This window comes from Garra rufa, chromosome 3 (genome assembly GCF_049309525.1).
Source record: "Garra rufa chromosome 3, GarRuf1.0, whole genome shotgun sequence".
Taxonomy (NCBI): Eukaryota; Metazoa; Chordata; class Actinopteri; order Cypriniformes; family Cyprinidae; genus Garra; species Garra rufa.
The window spans coordinates 57846063-57866782 of NC_133363.1; the positions used below are offsets into that span (position 1 = coordinate 57846063).

Sequence of the window (20720 nt, forward strand, 5' to 3'; positions counted from 1 at the left end):
GGTGCTGTCAGAATGAGAGTCCAAACGCTAATAAAATCACAATATTCCACAAGTAACTAAATGAGAATGTTTTAGAATTTCAACTATTGCCACAGGCTAAACTATTTCTTTATACATTAGTTCTTTATAAACTAGTTCTTTACACATTATATTGCTTTTTCCTGCAACAAAGTAATTTCATATGCTCAGGCCAAGCACAAAAACAGTATATGTGGGTGGATTTAATGTGAGAGTACAACAGGTGATGGACTTCAATGGATGAAGCGTTATTATGGATTTTTGCCAGAAACGACAGTTTGAAGTTGAAAACACCTTAAAGAGATAGTTTAACCAAAAATGAAAATTTGTTGTTTATCTGCTTACCCCCAGGACATCCAAGATGTAGGTGACTTTATTTCCTCAGTGGAACACAAACGAAGATTTTTAACTCAAACCGTTGCAGTCTGGCATATAATGGCAGTGGATGGGCACAAACCTTTAAAAGTAAAAAAAAAAAAAGACATGCACAGACAAATCCAAATTACACCCTGCGGCTCGTGACGATACATTGATGCGCCAGAGCGTATGTAACAAGCCGGATTCTGAGCTCGCGCTCAGGACAGACGGACATTGCTGTGTATCAAAGGTAAAAAATGATATAAATATTGTTCAGTTTCTCGCAAAAACGGATCGTTTCATGTCTTAGGACATCAATGTATCGTCACAAGCCGCGAGGTGAAATTTCGATTTGTCTGGGCGTGTTTTTTTTTTTTTTTTACTTTCAAAGGTTTGATGCCCATCCACTGCAACAGACTGCAACAGTTTGAGTTAAAAATCTTTGTTTGTGTTTTACTTAAGAAACAAAGTCACCTACATTTTAGATGCCCTGGGGATAAGCAGATAAACATCCAATTTTCATTTTTGGGTAAACTATCCCTTTAATGATAGATTTGTACTTACAAACTCACAGCTGTTTGCTTCTCATGACATTAATTGATGGACTGGCTTACTTGCGAATTATTGTGATGTTTTTATCAGATCTCTGATGGCACCCATTCACAGCAGAGGATCTTTTGGTGAACAACTGCTCAATTTCTCCAAATATGTTCTGATGAAGAAACAAAGTCCCATTTAATCGTGCAGTTTATCAACAGTGTTGTTGTGATATTAATATGAAATACTAAATTGTATGGTTTTTGTTGCACGCTATTGCATTCTGTGGCATACTGCATGACTTTTGCGTAGGTTTGCATGTCACTTCTGTGTGTTTCTGAGTGTGTAGGAGGTTTATGCTGTTGTGTGCTGCACAAAGGGGCCTGATGTTACCCAATATTACTGAATCACCTAATTACTGTTAAAATCATGCTAAGAGTGCATTTTATCTTCCTAAATTGTGTTCAACAGAAATCTTATTTTTCTCAATAGATCTTACATCACATATCCTTAAATCCTACCAGAAGACATCATTTCAGATCAGCTTCCTGATTTCAGAACTGTAACGTCAACTGTTTTCTCAGAGGGGGAGTTAAGGAGGTTTCTGAGATTTTGATTTCTAGGTTGAATGTTGGGAAAGTTAGAGGATATTTTGACACACCAGCTGTTTAAACCCCAGTGGACTGACACACTGTCTACAGTCTAGGCAGTTTGCATTTGCATTTGCTGTCCATGACTCCGTCAGAACCTATGAGAAACACTTGTAGGATTTATATCACCATTAGTGGAAAAAAAGAAATAAAGTATTTTTAGCTTAGTATTGTATTAGTACTACTCTCATCTTTGTTGTATGGCAAAAATAAAAGATTAGACTGAAATAAAATAATTGTATTATAAATTTTTATCTTTTAATACACTACCAGTCAACAGACTTTTAAAGAAGTCTTTTCTGCGTACAAGCCTGCATTTATTTGATCCAAAGTACAGCAAAAACTGTAAAAATTGTTAAAATTTTTTTTAGTGTTTAATTTGTTTTTCTATTTAAAAATATATTTTAAAATGTAATTAATTTGTGTGATTTCAAAGCTGAATTTTTAGCATCATTACTCCGGTCACACGGTCATTCAGAGATCATTCTAATATTCTGATTTGCTGTAAAAAAAAAAAAAAAAAAAAAAATTATTATTATTATGCTGAAAACAGCTGAGTAGAATTTTTCAGGTTTCTTTGATGAATAGAAAGTTCAGAAGAACTTATCTCAAATAGAAATATTTTGTAACATAAATGTCTTTATCATCACTTTTGATCAAGCATCCTTGCTAAATAAAAGTATTAATTTCTTAATTAATTTCTGGAGTAATTATGTTGAAAATGTAGCATTGATCACATTTTAAAATAGAAAACGGTTATTTTACAAATAGAAAAAAAAGATCAAATTAAAGCTGCAAGCAGCGATGACCGGGCCCTCGCCGTCTGTGCAATCGCCATCCCGATAGCATCAGGAAAACGGTGCCCAGTTGGCACATGCATTCACAGTAACCCTTTGGACTAACCCTAACTGTCTCTCCTCCTCTCTGACTCTTTCTCTTACCACCCATCCCCCCTCTTTACCCTCAGCCACTTACCACACAAACACACACATTAAGTGCAGAGCAGAGCGAGATCAGATGTTTTTTTATTTTCTTTCATTCGTGGAGTTTTGTATAATTATGAAATGATCTGTGTTTGATCAGAATGAATAGTTATTTGTATGAAAAAAGTTTCAAAGAGTTAGGATGCTGCACTTTAAATATATAATAAATCATTGAAAATTTAAAAATGAAAATGAAATTCTAAGCACGCTATTTGCCTCAAAAACACAGGAAACAAATATTTGAATCTATTTTTAATTTTTATTTATTTGCCATGACAACAGCATTTGATGCATCAGGGACGCCTTTATGTGAAATAATTATAAACAAATATATTAAAAATAAATACATATTTACTTAGTAGATTTTTTGGGCCTTTTTGTATTTGTTTCTCATTCTAATTAAGTGAACTGAGCAGTATAGTGTCATACTTATAAGATTTTTTGTTCTATCAGTGAGAGTGTATATATGTATTTAAATCATATAATTTTTCCTTAAAAGATAAAAAAAAAGATTTTAATGCTCTTTAAGCACCTATACAAAATAATTATGTAAAAGTAGACTGACAATACAGTACATATCAACTGATTCTATGGATTATTGTCATTCTTATATACTGAGAATGAGTTAAATAGCCTTAGAGGTCAAACGATTCCTTATCTTATGAGGACCTCTAGTGTTCATCCCTGGTATTACAGCTTTAATTTGACAAATTTATATGACACTTTTAATGTTTTTGGGCCCTCTGAGCATGATAACATTTTGAAACTACACGTATTTCCTAATAATTTCTTGTTCTTTATATGTAAAAAGTTTTGATGAGTTAGAATAATGCAATTTAAAGATATATGAAAACAACTCTTCATCTTTTTCATTGTTACTTTCATAAATCACCACATCAACACTGTTCAAGATATCCCAAAGTTGTTCACAATATAGGGAACATTTTCCCAATATTCTGAGGATGATGATAAGAACATGTAATTCATGATGATAACAAAATGTTATTATTGCTTGCTTTACGTCCACCACTTCTGCTTAAATGTCATCGTTACCTATCTGTTCAATTTGTGTGTGGATATTGCTTTGCAGGTGACTCCTGTTATAAGACATCACTCTTAAGCGCTACATAACTAAGAATCAATTAGGAAAACGGTGCCCAGTTGGCACATGCATTCACAGTAACCCTCAGCCAGTTTGGATTTAAAGTTTACAGAAATGAAAGGGTTACATTTTTAAATCAACACACAGACACATACACACTAAATATACAACTTTACCATCCAGTTTCATTTGTTAACATTGTTAACATGAACAATAATTAAATAGCATTTATTAATGTTAATTAATATTAACCTAAAAAAGTACTCATATATTGTTTAAAGGTAAATTAGTATCTTTTAACATAGTGTATGTACTGTGAATTAACATGAACATGAACACAGTTCATGTGGGTATACAACAATACACAATAAAGTGCTCAATAAACGCTTCATTCTTTCAAAATATCTTTAAAACTCAAGTTGGGTATTGTAATGGGGCGATATATAAATATAACTCATCTTAAAATGGTACAATTTTCAGATGTTTTGAACAGATAACAGCAAAGTTTGTTTTGTTGTCAAAGTTTGTCTTGAAATTGTTAGTGTTTTTTTTTTATTGAATCAAAAATTTTAATTATGAAAATAAATGTCTATCAATGAAGATAAATCGCTCATGCTAAAAAGCTGTATTTTTCTTAATCTTTTGCTATGTGACTGAATAGGACAAGTTCATGGTACAGTTCAGTAAAAAATAAATAAAAAAAACAACAACTGCAATATACAAAGAATGAAAGAGTTCGTGACCCTTTATATTTTCTCAAAGATCAGACTCTCAAAGTTCAGACATATTTATGCAGATTAAACTACAGCAATGTGCAATGTGCAAATTGCATCTTCCTCAAAGATGGTCTTAAGCAAAACAGCATGTTCCACTGGTCTCTCTCCCTTTCACCCCTCCCCCCTTCAGTCACTCTTAGTGTCAACACAGACTGTCAGCCCAGTGACAACAGTTTACTGATTTCTTTTTTTAATTTTCTTTAAATCATAGAAGCTTGAATAATTATGATATTACCAGCACTTGCTCATAATGATTAGATCTCTGTGTGAAAAAAGTTTTAAAGAGTTTGGATGCTGCACTTTAAAGATATAAAAAATTAGGGTTATGTTTTTAAAAAAATCACCACGTCAACACCGTTCAAGATATCCCAAATCCGCTCGCAATTTAACATCTTCAGAATCTTCTCTTCATGTTAAAAAAGTTTGGTGTGAATACCTTGTTATTCTTAGAAGGAGTGTGAATTTGTTTACAGCCTGATTTTTCCAAAAATCCACATTCAAATCAAAATAGCCGGCTTCCTGTTGGTCTTAGCTAATGAGTTTGATTTAGAAAGTTGTCCAGATTGATGAGAACAATATATGTACAGAGTTTGGTGACTGTAGGAAAAACTAACCCCCCAACTTTTGTCAAAAGATGGCGCTATAGAGTGCCTGCTCCACGCCCATTTATGACCTTTTGCCAGTGTCTAACTATCATTAATATTGATGTGTGTGTTGAGTTTCATGAAATTCTAAGCATGTTATCTGCTTCGAAAAGACAGGAATCTAATTTTAAAGTTTGACACGTTGCCATGGCAACAGCATTTGATTTATCATCGACCCCTTTACATATTCTCATCGGCCGTGTTTTGACATTATTTTGATGAAGTTTGAAGAAAATCAAGTAAAATTAAGAGGCTGATTTCAAAGCATTTTGAAAATGACACGCTTCCTGCTCCCAGTTGGTGGCGCTATAACTTTGACTCATAATAGTCACATTTATGGAATCGGCATCATACAAGGAACAATCTGGTGAAGTTTCATCAGAATCAGGCAATGTGTGCAACAGTTATTATACACTTCCTGTTTCTCATTTCTCGCCATAATTTTGTCGCCTTGCCACGGCCAAACCGTTCGAGATATCAAAAATCTCCTCGCAATTTAGCGTCCCCAATGTCTTGAGATCATGCTGACCGAGTTTGGTGACAATACCATGGAATTCCTGGGAGGAGTACGTTAAATTCCAGAGCATGCGCTTTTTAAACAGCCCTAAATATCTCACTTCCTGTTGCGTGGAGCCCATGACATAGAGTACAAAAGTTGTTCAGCTCGATGAGTTCTATATGTGTACCGAGTTTCATATCAATACGCACAAGTATGTGTGCGCAGTACATCAAGTTTTCAAACTGTGTTCCAGGGGGCGCTGTAGAGGCCCTGAACCACGCCCGGGTCCCAGCCTCTGTGGCGTCCGGACGACGGCAGATTCCGACGTGTGTGCAAATTTTCAAGAGTTTTTGAGTATGTTAAGGCCCCCAAAAGTGCCCCAACGGTTGAAAAAAAATAAAAATAAAAATAAAAAAAAAAACAAATAAGAATCCTTAGAAGAACAATAGGGCCTTCGCCCTTTTGGGCTCGGGCCCTAATAAATGCAAGCTTGCAAGTGACTTCAAAAACTTTTGACTAATAGAACTTTTGGTGGTGGAATAGCTAAATGTCTATAATTAATATGCTTTTTCTTTTTGATGTTATTAAATAATTTAAAATAGTGTGTGTGTGTGTGTGTGTGTGTGTGTGTGTGTGTGTGTGTGTGTAAATGGACATGAAAATAAAATATATTTCATGTCAATTTATACATTATTTGGTAAGGAGCTGTGTAATATCCAATCTGATGGTTGCAGGTTTTGTGATGATGACTGGCTAATTAAGCTTTAGCGAGTTAATCTGTTTTCGCCAGTTGATAACCCACTGCTGCTTTTACCTGTCTGTGGTTTGTGGTGACGTCAACTGGAGTCGTTTGCTGTAGCTGCTAGGGATGTTAACCGATGACCGTTTGACCGGTGGTTGACCGTATCAACGTTAACCGGTCAAAGTTGTCGGTAGTCGGTTAAAAAAAAAAAGTGCCGGTGCGTCTTTTACGCATTCTGAAGGTGCCTGTTTTATCCATTGGTTTTATCATGTTGCAGTCTATTAGGCCGCAATCACACCGAACGCGTGCGCCTTTTTGTTCTAAAAACGCGAGGCACACAGCACTGCCTTTTTTTGGTGACTTTTAATAAAAGAGCAGTGTGCTGCGTTTTTTTATGTTGCTAAGCAACGACAAAAACAGCTATCCTGTCAGTTAAATCAAAGGATTATAGCGCGAACGCTCTAAAATCTTAGTTTTTTGTGGTTAAGTAAACTGTCATATTAGCAGAAACCCTAAATAATACAGCTCCGGGTTACCCACGACAGACACAAAAGGTTTCTCCTCTATTTCTTGCAGTATCTGGACTTTTTAAGCAACGGTAAAATTCCGTCACCACAACAGAAGGCCCGCCTCTCCATTCATTCGATTGGACAATGGAAAAGAACGCGAATAACGTTGGGCGTTTTTCCGCTTAGAGTTGATTTTTTTTTTCAACTTCAGGCGCTGAGAGCAGTGTTGCCAACTTGGCGACTTTGTCGCTATATTTAGCGACTTTTCAGACCCCCTTAGCGACTTTTTTTCAAAAAAGCGCCTAGCGACAAATCTAGCGACTTCTTGGAAAAACCTTATTTAGCTTATGAGACTCTCTGGTACTGCCGCGCGAGCGTGAAGTCGTGCTTTCCCAGCGCGCGCGCTCTTTTCAAGCGGGGTATAGCTACTTTCCATTGAAAAAAGTTGGTAACACGGTGAGAGCGCTCCTGCAAAAAAGCAAGGCGCAGCAGGCGGCAAAAACGCGAGGCGCCTGGGGCGCATAAGCAGCGCGTAGAACGCTCACTGCCAACAGAAAACCATTCAAAAGAGGCACATTCGCGTTCGGTGTGATCTGGGCCTTAGGCAACATTCCGCATAAAGATGGGCTTAGATTTGGAAATACATTACATCTACATTTCAGTGGTAACCGATAAGGTGATGATGATCATCATCTTTCTTTATTATGGTTAGCACTACCTCAACTAAAGCGGCGTCTCTTCGGAGCTGTCATTTTCTTCCGTGGCAATGTTTCAAATGAGCTTCTAACCTAGACAAACGCCTTTATTTTCAAAGCGATCACCTTGTACCCAAACCATTTGAAACTAAGGAGCCATTTGTCCTACGATTACATACAACAAGCTCTTCGGCGCCGCGTTTGCGGGACTCATGTTTCGCGCTGTACGGGATTTTAAAAAAGTGACGTGAGTGGCAGTGTGTGTGTGTGTGTGTGTGTGTGTGTGTGTGTGTGTGTGTGTGCGTGCGGGAGGCAGAGCGGCAGAGAGATGCGACAGAGTTGCGAAATTGCAGGCGTGGCTCGAAATGGCTATTTCAAATAGCGTACCATATTTTAAACTAATCGGTTAACCGGTTTCAACCGGCTAATGAGGCTCGGTGGTCGGTCAAGAATTTTTTTAGTTTTCACCATCCCTAGTAGCTGCTAATTGGACACATTGCAGCAAAGCACTCGCTGATTTTGAAAGACATTATCACTCTTTCTATTCTTAGCCTCCGTTTCAGAAGGTGTCACGCTGTTGTTTGTCGGTGTTAATTAGCGAGCGCTTTGCTTTCTATCATGTTTTTTTTTTTTTTTTTAAATCTAGGTCAGAGTTTGGTTTGCATGTGCTTTCTGTGGCTTTCCATCCTCACAGACGGAAACTTTTTCATTTCACTTGTTGACTCTAACAAGCGTCTGCAGCTCTGAATGTGTCTGCACCCTTGATTTAATGGGGTGTTTGTTCCACAACACAATGTTTGTTTATAAGGGAAAGTGCAACATGCTGGAGTGAGTGTCATCACTGTCTGGACCTGTGTTGCAATTTCCTTCCTCGTTCAAATGCAGGAAAGCTTCGTTCATTCCTCGGTAAATTGAATGTTTGTCTATGAAGAGGAAATGAGATTTTTTTTTTTTTGTGTGTCTGTGAGACTAAGGCCTCGGTCTGCTTTAAAGTAGCAGTGAATAATCATACTGCAATTCAGAATATTACTTAGAAATTTTAAAGCAGTCACATCTAGGGATGTGCAAGACTGGTCGACTAAACATAACTGCCTGCAGCTGCTAGTCAGTGACTTTGAATTCTCAATTTTAAAGAGTTAGTACACCCAAAAATGAAAATTTTGTCATTAATTACTCACCCTCATGCTGATACCAACCTGTAAGACCTTCGTTCATCTTTGGAACACAAATTAAGATATTTTTGATGAAATCTGAGAACTGTGGCCCTCTATATTCAGAAAGGTAGTAAGGACATTGTTGTTTACATGCAGAGGAAAGACCTTCAACGTGGGGACCCTTGCTGTCTACGCAGGGTCGGAGAGCTCTCGGATTTTTATCAAAAATATAATTAAGTAATAGAATTTTCATATTTGGAAGAGCTATATCTTTAATGTGCCATAGAATCAGTGTTGTTTTTGACAACCATCTTAGATTTAGTCTTAGTCTTAGTCTTTTGGACTAAAATGCTTCTTAGTTTTAGTCAAATTTTAGTCACTTCTATATGTGATAGTTTTAGTCCAATTTTAGTCGACGAAAAGTCAAAAAGGTTTTAGTCTAGTTTTAGTCAAAAAAAGGGAAAAAGGTAGTCTTTTAACAAATTAATGTAGGTCAGTAAGTATTTTGCTGTTGGGTAGTGTCACTTATAAGTTCTGAAAATAGCAGATCTATAGTTCAACACAATGTGAGCTTCCGGATCGACTATTTTCACCAATAATTACTATAATGAAGGTATGTTTTAGAATATAAAAGACAAACAAGGATGGAATGCTAAAACGGCTTGCCATACTAGTATAGCAAAGAGTATTTAATGCTAAAACGGCTTGCCATAGCGTCAGATACTTTTTAAGTTTTAATTGGCATGCACAATAAGCGGAAATGTCATGCATTTTAAACGTCTGACGGACCACCCACTAACATTTTCGTCTATTCTAGTCTCGTTAACGAAAACTCACACACGTCTCGTCATGTTTTAGTCATCAACAAGCCATTTTTATCTCGTCATCGTCTCGTTATCGTCATGAAAAAAAGTGGCGTCAACGAAATGATTTCGTCATCGTTGACGAAAACAACACTGCATAGAATGCATTGAAACAATATTTTAAATTGTTCTCTGATATCTACATAGAAGGTATATGGCTTAGGGCAAAAATTCCACAGAAATGGTTTTACTAGTCTCTTTACAACCCTAGGATTTGACCCTAGAATGAAATGGTCTGAGGATGGAGGAAAATATATATTTAATCATGGAGCCCGAGCCGCTATTAATATGCGGGGCATTGAAACTGCCGTTTTGAATGCACAATCATTTTACTTTCACTTTTGAGATTGGCGATTGCACATGCTTTGTCAGGGTTCGAAATTAACTTTTTTACTTGGTTAGGAGCACCAAAAAAAAAATGTAGGAGCACCCAATGAATATTAAGCAGCTCCACAACTGCCAAATGTGTAGAACAGCCAGGCATTTCTTTTTAGTAATGCACCGATCTTGATTTTTGATGGCCGATTCTGTTGCCGATGTTTTGCAAGCAAATGGGCTGATTCTGTTTATTTTTTTTAAATATTTATTTTATACCTTAAGCAAGGGACAAGAATGAATGAAAATATGAGTACATGAACAAGATGTTTATTTTCTCTATTATAGGTCGAGCTATTTAAATTAGAGACAACCACTGCATTTTTAAACAATCTACAGTATAAATATAAAAAAAATAAACAACACAGTTCTTTCTTAATTGTATTAAGTGCAGACAATAAATTCAGCCATAATCAAAGTAGGCTACTCTCTAAATATTCAAAGTGCAAATAGCTATAGGCAACTACACAACCTATAATAGCCCACATACTAATAACCAGCCTAGATATGTTATGCAGCCTCATTTGTGTGCATTGTGCATCTTTTGCTTTCGGTTTCAGGTTTAACAATCGCGCAAAACTCTCAGCGGTGCTGAGCGTGCATTTTACAATACAAGACATTAATTTAGCAAAAATTTAAAGTGAGGGGACACAAAACAGGATTTTGAAAAGTGTCACTAGTGGAAATTACGCCCCTGTGTGAGTTGAACTCTGCCACTGTGTTATCATCTGATGTGAATGTACAGTGCCTTGTGAAATTATTCATACCCCTTCATTTTTTTACTGCTTTAAATTACTTTTTTCCCCCCACATCAGTCTACACTCTCTACTCCATAATGGCAAAGCAAAAATAGGTTTTTAACATTTGTGCAAATTTATTAAAAGTAAAAAACTGAAAAGATCCCGTTGCACAAGTATTCATACCCTTTTCTGGGACACTCGAAATTTATCTCAGGAGCATTCATATTGCTTCTAGATGTTACTACACTTCGAGTGGGGTTAAGCTGTGGCAAATTCATTTGAATGAGTGTGATTTAGAAAGGCACTCACCTCTCAGAAAAGGTCTAACAGCTGAAAATGCATATCAGAGCAAAAACCAAGTCCTGAGGTCAAGATAACTGCCTGTAGAGCTCAGTGACAGACTTGCGTTAAGGCAATGATCTAGGGAAGAGTTCAGAAGAAAATCTGCTGCATTGAAGGTTCACAGAAGCATTATCCATAATGGAAGACGATTGGAACAACTAGGACTCTAGAAAATGTCTGCCAGCCCCCATCCAAGCTGACAGAGCTTGAGAGGTGAAAAGGTGAGGCAAAGAATGGCAGATAATTGCCAAATGCAGATGTGCAAAGTTTGTCACATCATACCCAAAAAGACTTGAGGCTGTAAAGTCAAGTCAAGTCAAGTCACCTTTATTTATATAGCGCTTTTAACAATACAGATCGCGTCAAAGCAGCTGCACAGTATTTAAACAGCACAACAGTGTGTAAGTAATGCATTATTGTAAACAATCAATTTTCAGTTAAAGGCAGTTCATCAATGAATTCAGTGATATCATCATCCAGTTCAGTTCAAATAGTATACAAAGGCTTCAACTATGTACTGAGTTAAGGGTATGAATGCTTATGCAATGTACTTATTTCAGTGTTTTATTTTTAACAAATTTGTAAAATTTGTCATTATTATGGTGTATGGAGTAGAGCTGGGCGGTATGACCAAAAATTTATATCACGGTATTTTTCAAAATTATACGGTATCACGGTATATGACGGTATTTTTTTTCATGCATGACTAGGTGTTAACCACATTTCCTAATAAATTAGAGACTAATTACTGCAGTATATTGGCTTACATTGACCGGACTAGTATTAACCCAGGTTTGATTGGTCTCACAAAATGCTGTTGTTCACAAAGAAGTGACAGTGGCACTCATAATTGTAATGAGGTGAAGAAATCAGAATTCATGATTTGCAGTCAAAATACACAACACTTTATTGTGCATTCTTCACAAGTTCACATTTACAAGTCTACGCGTTTCTCTTCCAGCAGGAGGCGCTGTCAGAATGGTAGTATACAAAGTAGCGCAACAAATGATTTTGAAACGTGCAGCGCTCATATTTATTCAATGGATAGCCTTTTGAAGTTTCATCGCAATTCTTGTCTTTCAGTCCCCACATTTTAGACCACCTGAAATCATAATTATGACTTTCATAACCCCCTAATAACACTGCAGTCATCAATGAAAATAAGAGCTTTATTTAAGACTTTCAAAAACAAACCTTACACAATATACGTTTCTTTTTTATTTTTTTTCCCACCATGTTCGGGGCACAAGAAAAATATTAAGGGACTAAATTAATATCAGCATATGAAGTATAATCGTCTCTCATTGTCTGAAAGAATGCACATCAGATGCTGAAAGTCAGTTTTTATTTTCACTTTAACATATTGATCAGTTTCCACGTTGCTTGTGTGATATCCATTGGCTTTAAAACATAAATATTAATAAAAATACAGTATATAGAAAAGACATATCTTTAAAATATTGCGACGTAACACCAACGTAAAGCCATTGTTTTTCTCTCACTGAAAGCTACATCTGTCTGCGCACAATGCGCCGATCTCTGCTCTCATCACTGCAGACACACCCCCTCTTGAAATTTCGGCATTACAAGTTTTGCAAATCGCTAACCCTGGGTCTTTCTCAGATATACTGAAATACGTCCACACCTCAGATGTGTTGCTTCAGACAAGCACGTGCAAGCTGCGGTCTCTGTTTGCGTCAACGTGTTCCCAGCGCTTTGTACGCACACACTCACCGGTATTGGGGTATATGAAAAATGAATATCATAAAAAAAAAAAAACACCGGTATTCGGTATGAAAAGGTATACCGCCCAGCCCTAGTATGGAGTGTAAATTGATGTGGGGAAAAACTAATTCAAAGCAGTTTAACATAATGCTGCAACAAAACAAAACGTGAAAGAAAATGAAGGGGTATGAATACTTTTGCAAGGCACTGTATGCCACGTTGGACATGAGGCAGCAGAATTGCATCTGACAGAATGTGCGCTGTAGCATGAAATATAGTAGACTACACTTCTTCAAAAGCAGAATGAGGATACCTTTTAATTGTCCACAATCAAAAATCGTCATATCACACACCCCTAATTGCAGTGCAAATTAAATTTTGGGAGCATATGCGTCCAAAACGGTCGCAATTCCGAGCCCTGTTTGTGTAACGTTATACTACAGCAGCAGTACTTACCACATATTTTACAAGTTTAGATGCTTGTTAGTGATGCTTAGGATCTGCAAATCATTTGCCATCGTCTGCGCAGTCATCTCTCCTTACTCTGTTTATGTGGTAAGTGAAATTATATGTACTGCAATGTAATAGACTACTGCTAGCAAGAATCTAACCATGTCCCTTAAGTGGCTCGCTTTATTTTTGTAGAATGCGTTATTTGTTTTCCGTGCCTTTCTGAGTACAGACACCAACCCATCCCTGCACTTAACATCTCCTCCACAACCTTAAACATAACATTTATTTCCGTGATCTGCTATTTTTGCTATTGTCCTCTTTTCATTTATTTTTTTTAAACAATAGCCTACCTGCAGAACTTCTGATGACTCTGCTATGTTTTGCGAAGACATTCTGACCTCACACCTTTATCACAGCATCCGTTAGGGCCGGTGTTGGTAAACCAGAGGCAGAAGTAGGTCAGTATTCTGAATCTGACAAGTGTGTGTTAGAATAAATGTAGGCCACTTCATGCAGCTGCAGTGGGTTCTGTGTATAATTACCATTTTAGAAACTTTATGAACTTTTGGAGCTTAGATAACTGGGACGATAGGTGTGGAAAAAATACACTTTTTTCAAAATTATCTAGTTGGTGGCTAGTCAGGTTTATATGTATGATAAAACAAGTTTAGTGCCAAATCCATCATGCACAGATAATTGCAGCCTCTCAAACAGGTATTTGTCAGATATTTGGTCAGCATGAAATCATAATGGAGCCTTTTTACAATTTCTATAACATTTTTCATTAAAATATAATTAAATTTACCTGATGTAGTGGATCGCTCTAAGATCCTGGCTCCATCATCCAATCAATGCGATGACATTTAAATCATTTTTTTCTTGTTTAATATCCTATTTTACTTTGATGAAGGAGGGAAAGTAGGATGAACATCATTGTGCATTGACTTTTGGGTTTGAAGTCTGACAGAATTGATTTGGATTTATTTTAAAATCTATTTGAAGGCTTTTTTTTTTTTTACAGATGCTTTTACCATTCTGGAAGCTGGATTTTTAGCAGACTGAAGCACAGCATGCTCTTAGAAAGCACCTTTTTTCATCTAAGTTTTGCCTCTAAATTCCCCCATTCCCCCAAACTACAAACAACAACTAAAGAAATGTGAAGGTTTTTCTTACAGTAACATACAAGTACAGTACATTTCCTTTCACCTTGCATGCATCCCTGCAAATGCAAAGCATTAATTTTTATGTATTTATTTTGTGTCATCTTAAACATTATGAGATCCATTTTCAGTGACCTGCTTGGCAAAAACATTAACCTAAATTTTCACTTTGTTATGCAAGATTTGTTAATCCTCTTAGTGATTATTAGCGGTGCTTATAACTAGTGTGGATTGTTATGTGTAGCACCATTTGTATTGTTCGCCTTTGACGCTGCGTGAAGCCCATACACAAACTAACATAATTCCTTTTCCGATAAGTTTGTGTGTGTGTGTTTGTTTCTAAATAGTTTTTGAGTCACAACAATTAGTCTAGTGCACTGTTTTGTACTTGTTTTGGTTTTGGTTGATAACTTATAAATTTGCTGATATTTGTTTAAAATAAAGTTATATTTGAAATGGAAATGAATAATATGGAAATTTTTAATGCTGATATTTTAAGATGTTTAAAATATAGTGATGTGGAACTTTATTTGAAATAATAATAATAATTTAAAGGGTGCTTTTAAAGGGTAATTTTCTTAGCTAATATTAAAATGTGTTTAAAATGGGAAAAAATTTTTAAAATTCTAGAAATTCTATTTTAAATGAAAAAATGGTGATTATAAGCAACAATACATTTGCTCTTAATTTGTGTATAAACTGAAAAATTGCAATAAACTGAACTGAAATTCTATTGTGAATGAAAAAATTATAATTAATTTAAAAAATAATATGTGCTCTTAACGGGTCATTTTCAGCTGATACTACAATAATTGTTTGAAATAAAGTGATGTGAAATGTGTTTAAAAAATATATATATATGTGTATATATATATATATATATATATATATATATATATATATATATATATATATATATATATAAAATTAATAATAAATAATAGTGCTCTTACAGGGTAATTTTAGCTGATATTGCAATAATTGTTTGAGGTGATGTAGACCTCTATTTTAAATAAAAATATAATGATAATAATAATAATAATAATAATAAATGTGCTCTTAAAGGGTAATTTTTAGCTGATACTATAAGTGTTTAAAACAAAGTGATGTGAAATGGATTTTAAATGAGAAAAATTATAATATAATTGATAAAATAATAATAATAATGATAGTGCTCTTGGATATTTTTTTTAGCTAATATTACAGTAATTATAAATTACAATAATTGTAAATAAAATAATACTACTACTTCTAATACTACTATTACGACTAGATGATGATGATGATGATGATGGATGATAATAAATGTGCGCTTAAAGTGTATTTTTTAGCTAATACTTTAATAATTGTTTAAAATTAAGTGATGTAAATATACATTTTAAATAAAATAATGACAATAATAATAATAATAATTATTATTATTATTAATAATAATAATAATAATAATAATAATAATAATAATACATGTGCTTTTAAAGGGTAGTTTTTAGCTGATACTACAACAATTTTTTTAAATAAAGTTATGTGGAACTATATTTTTAGTGAAAAAAAGATGATGATGATGATGATGATAATAATATTATTTTTAGCTGATGTGTTACAATAAAATAAAGGGATGTGGAACTATATTTCAAACGGAAAAAAATAAATGTGCTCTTAAAGGATCATTTTAGCTGGTATTACAATAATTGTTTAAAATAAAGTGATGTGGAACTATATTTTGAATAAAAAATTTATGATGATAATAATAAAAGTAATAAAAATATAAATATAAAATAATAATAATAATAATAATTAAAAATTAACAATAATTAACAATAATAATAAATGTGCTCTTGAAGGATAATTTTTTTTAATTAAAAAATGATGATGATGATGATGATGATGATAATAATAATAATTAAAAATAATAATATTGAATATGCTCGTAAAGTTTTTTTTAGCTGATATTACAATAATTGTTAAAAATAAAGTGATGTGGAACTATATTTTAAATAAATAGTAATAATAATAATACATGTTCTCTTAAAGGTTAATTTTCAGGTGATATTACAATAATTGTTTAAAATGAAGTGATGTGGAACTATATTTTAAATGAAAAAAAAGATGATGATGATAATAATAATAATTAAAAATAATAATAATATTAAATATGCTCATGAACGTTTTTTTTAGTAATGTAATGTGGAATTATATTTTAAATGGAAAAAAATAGTAGTAACAATAAATGCTCTCTTAAGGGTAATTTTTGTAGATAATATTACAGTAATTGTTTAAAATAAAGTGATGTGAAGCTATATTTTAAATGAAAAAAATTATAGTAATAATAATAATATTAAATGTGCCCTTAAAGAGTACCTTTTTAGCTGATATTATAATTTTTTTTAATTGTCACTATTATTATTGTTGTTATTAATTATTATTATTATTATTGTTATTATTTAACTATTAGCATTAATTTATTTTTCAGAAATAAAAGATGTCAATTCAGTATCTTGTATCAGCTGATTATCCAATAATCACTGATTCCAATAAATAAATTAATTCAGATATAGTCAGTATAGTCACAATAGATCATGCATCATGAAATATCAGTGTTTTCATCTTATGACTGCTGCAACAAACACACACAAAAAACTAAGTTTAGATCCGTGACATCAGGTATCATTTAAGCTATGATGGAGGCTCTTTATTGATTTATTTTCTCTACCGCCCACCCCAGTGTGTGCACAGGGAAACATTATGCTATTTCAGCCTTCCTAATGTCACTGCTTCCTGTTCCTGATCTAATCTTTCTCTCTCTCTCTCTCCTTCTAGTTATTGAGTGAGAAGATAAGCGGTGCAGAAGGGACAAAGCTCGATGAAGACTTCATGGAAATGGAGCGGGTGAGAACAAAAAACAGCAGAAATGAGCCCCTCTTCACATGTAATTGATATGAAAAGCATATTTACTCTGACCATTTCTCACTTCTACAGAAAATAGAAGTCACCAACAAGTCTGTTTTTGAACTTATAACGAAAACCACAGAATACCTTCAGCCAAACCCAGGTATGAATCACAGATCTGACAAACTCATAACACTTAATTCACTGAGTCATTAAATATCATTAACACCACCTACTAAGCAGCAGTGTGCAGTGGACTACTGAAATGAGGAGGCGAGGCAAGGCGTTCCAGTTCTGGTTTCCATGTTAATGTTTTGTGAAACATCAACCTTATACACTAGGGATGTAATGGTATTATCAGTATTGTGGTATCCTGAAATCACCGTGGTCACATGACTATATGTATTGATAGGTCTTCTGGGCAAAAAGTGTACTTTTTAAAATATATTAAAACCTCTTCTATCATAAAAGGTCTTTAAAGTTGTGCTTTAGGCCATTATGCTTTGGCACAGTATCTGTCAAACAAACTAGAACCGAAAGCACAATATGGCTTAATCCCTTCATCAGGTTTGTTTTCATTGCACATTTCAAAGCGAAGTGCGCACTTCTTTCAGGTGACCAGCTCGTGATCCGGTGTTTTCTGCACCTCAGAAAGGCTCAGTTCACAGTGAATGAATGCAGTGAACTTGTTTATTGCATGTGCTGTGCGTTTAACGCAACAGTTGCGCTTTATTTTCACAGCAGATGATTACAGCATTTGACTAGATTTGTAGTAAGACATGTTTTTGTAAGCCTGTTTTCACTGAAGCTGGAGTTTTCCATCAAAATAAAAGCTTTACTGCCGTTTCCATCAAAATAAAAGCCTAAAAGTGCAGTATGTATTGCTGACAGTTTGCAGTTTAAATGGGTAATGTTACTGCACTCCAGATTCAAAATCTCTCTTTCAAGTGTAGATATGTGACCCTGGACCACAAAACCAGTCTTAAGTCGCTGGGGTATATTTGTAGCAATAGCCAAAAATACATTGTATGGGTCAAAATTATTGATTTTTCTTTTATGCCAAAAATCATTAGGAAATTAAGTAAAGATCATGTTCCATGAAGATTTTTTGTAAAATTCCTACTGTAAACATATCAAAATGTAATTTTTGATTAGTAATACGCATTGTTAAGAACTTAATTTGGACAACTTTAAAGGTGATTTTCTCAGTATTTTGATTTTTTTGCACCCTCAGATTTCAGATTTTCAAATAGATGTATCTCGACCAAATATTGTCCTATCCTAACAAACCATACATCAATAGAAAGCTTATTTATTGAGCTTTCATATGATGTATACATCTCAGTTTTGTAAAATTTAACCTTATGACTGGTTTTGTGATCCAGGGTCACATATTAGGAAAGAAGTATTGTAATTTTCCTACTATAGTGTAAAGCAAAAATAATATACCTAAGAAATATTCCTTTTCATTTATTTTACAGTGCAATTGTTTTACAATATGGCTATTACTGTCATTGTTGTTGTTGTTATTATTATATTCTAGTTTCTTTGGCTTTCTAAAACACCAGTGTGAATGTAATTTAGACTGAGACAGTATACCGCAAATAAAAAAAGGGTTGAGTCCCCTTTAAAGTTCAGGTACAAGTCAATTCACTGACTTTTTTTCTGACTTAAGTTTTCTTAGTTAAGAATATAGTTTAGAGCTCTTAATTTTGAACTCTCAGAGTTCATTAGATTAGAATATTTAAGTTTAAATATCACAAAATATACATTTTTTCAAAGTCTTCAAATGCTCTATCCAAACTTACATTTTTATAATTCATGAACGAAAACATTTTATAATATGATTTTGATGTACATTTTCCATGGCAATGAATGCAGTGTCTAATTTTAAAACTGGTCTCATTTTTAAAGGATGAATTTTGAGATTTTAAGTTTTCAATTGATATAAAATTTCTTAAGATTTCTGAAACGTGATTGGGAAAAAGGCAACAAAGAAATTTTTGTGACATAGCTCAGAACCCCTGTTATGGTAGTTTTTTTTTTTTTAGATGAACATTTTATAAATTAATTTAATAAATTAATGTTTTACTTTTCCTAAATAATTTGTAACTCAAAACAGTGGTAAAATATCTATTAAGGAGTCTTAGACCTTTCCAACGATATATAGTTTGTCATGATTAGTTTAGGCAAGGCAAGGCAAGGCAAGGCAAGTTTATTTATATAGCACATTTCATACACAGTGGTAATTCAAAGTGCTGTACATAAGAGGAATTAAAATCATAATATAAAATCATACATAATAAATCACAACAATAAAAACAGAAGATTTAAGAACATTTTAAATGATTTAAAATTTGATTTTAAAAATTAATTAAAACAGTAGAAATGATTATACACAAAATAATGCAATCTGTTTAGGACTTGTTTGTTATATAGTGAAGTACACTTAGGCGTCCCACTGAGGGGACTGAGGTTAAATATCGCAATAAATATCATACTGTGCACTTCATATCAACATATTATCATACAGTGAGATTTTAAAGCCGTTACATCCCTATTATACACTCACCAAAATTTGACCAATGCTATAAAAACATAGTTTTTTTTATCCTACCATGCAATTTATTGCAACTATATTAGTTAACTAATAACTAATATACTTGTAATATTTTATTAAGGTTTTTAATCTCTTATGCCCATCAAGGTTGCATTTATATTTGATCTAAAATGCAGTCAAAACAGTAAAATTGTGAAATATTATTACAATTTGAAATAACAGTTTTCCATGTTAATATATTATGAAATGAAATTTATTTCTGTGATGAAAAGCTGAATTTCCAGCATCATTACTCCAGTCTTGAGTGTCACATGATCCTTCAGAAATCATTCGAATATGCTGATTTGATGCTCAAGAAGCATTTCTGATTAGTATCAATGTTGAAAACAGTTGTGCTATTTTTTTGTGGAAAAAATAGCTCATAGTTTATAGTGCATTTTCATTCAAACTTAATCAATGGTGAGTGGTTAAATTGTTAATTAATGTAATTAAATTCACCATTTCGACCAGCTCCATACAGGCTGATTTTTGGACCTGTTGGAGCATGACTGTTGCCTTGATTGTTTTTTCACAAGTTTTTTTTTTTTTTTTTTGTTAATATCGCAATAAATACTGTACCATGGGCTTCATATCGATGTATTATCATACCATGAGATTTTGATATCGTTACATCTCTATTAATACACTCATCAATATTTGCCCAATGCTGTAATGACATAGTATTTTTATACTACCATGCAATTTACATTTACATTACATTTTACATTTATTCATTTAGCAGACGCTTTTATCCAAACAACAAGTGATTCATCCTAAGGAGGCAGATCAACATAGGAAGTGCTCAAAAATACCATATGACAGGCGTTGTTAGATGAGTACGGGCTAGAAAGGGAAGATCAGGAAAGAGAGGATCTTTTTTTATTGAGTCAGATAGTGTCGAAAAAGATGGG

The 20720-nt window shown here is 33.9% G+C and overlaps 1 protein-coding gene across 2 annotated transcripts in view; it reads left to right on the plus strand.

Annotated features, from left to right (window-relative positions):
- sh3gl3a (SH3-domain GRB2-like 3a) overlaps positions 1 to 20720 on the plus strand; it is an 83230-nt gene that overhangs the window by 23363 nt on the left and 39147 nt on the right. For both annotated transcript variants that reach the window (XM_073836441.1, XM_073836442.1), the window contains exons 2-3: positions 17142 to 17210; positions 17301 to 17373. In XM_073836441.1, coding sequence (XP_073692542.1) covers positions 17142 to 17210; positions 17301 to 17373 — 142 coding nt within the window. The remainder of the gene's footprint in view (positions 1 to 17141; positions 17211 to 17300; positions 17374 to 20720) is intronic.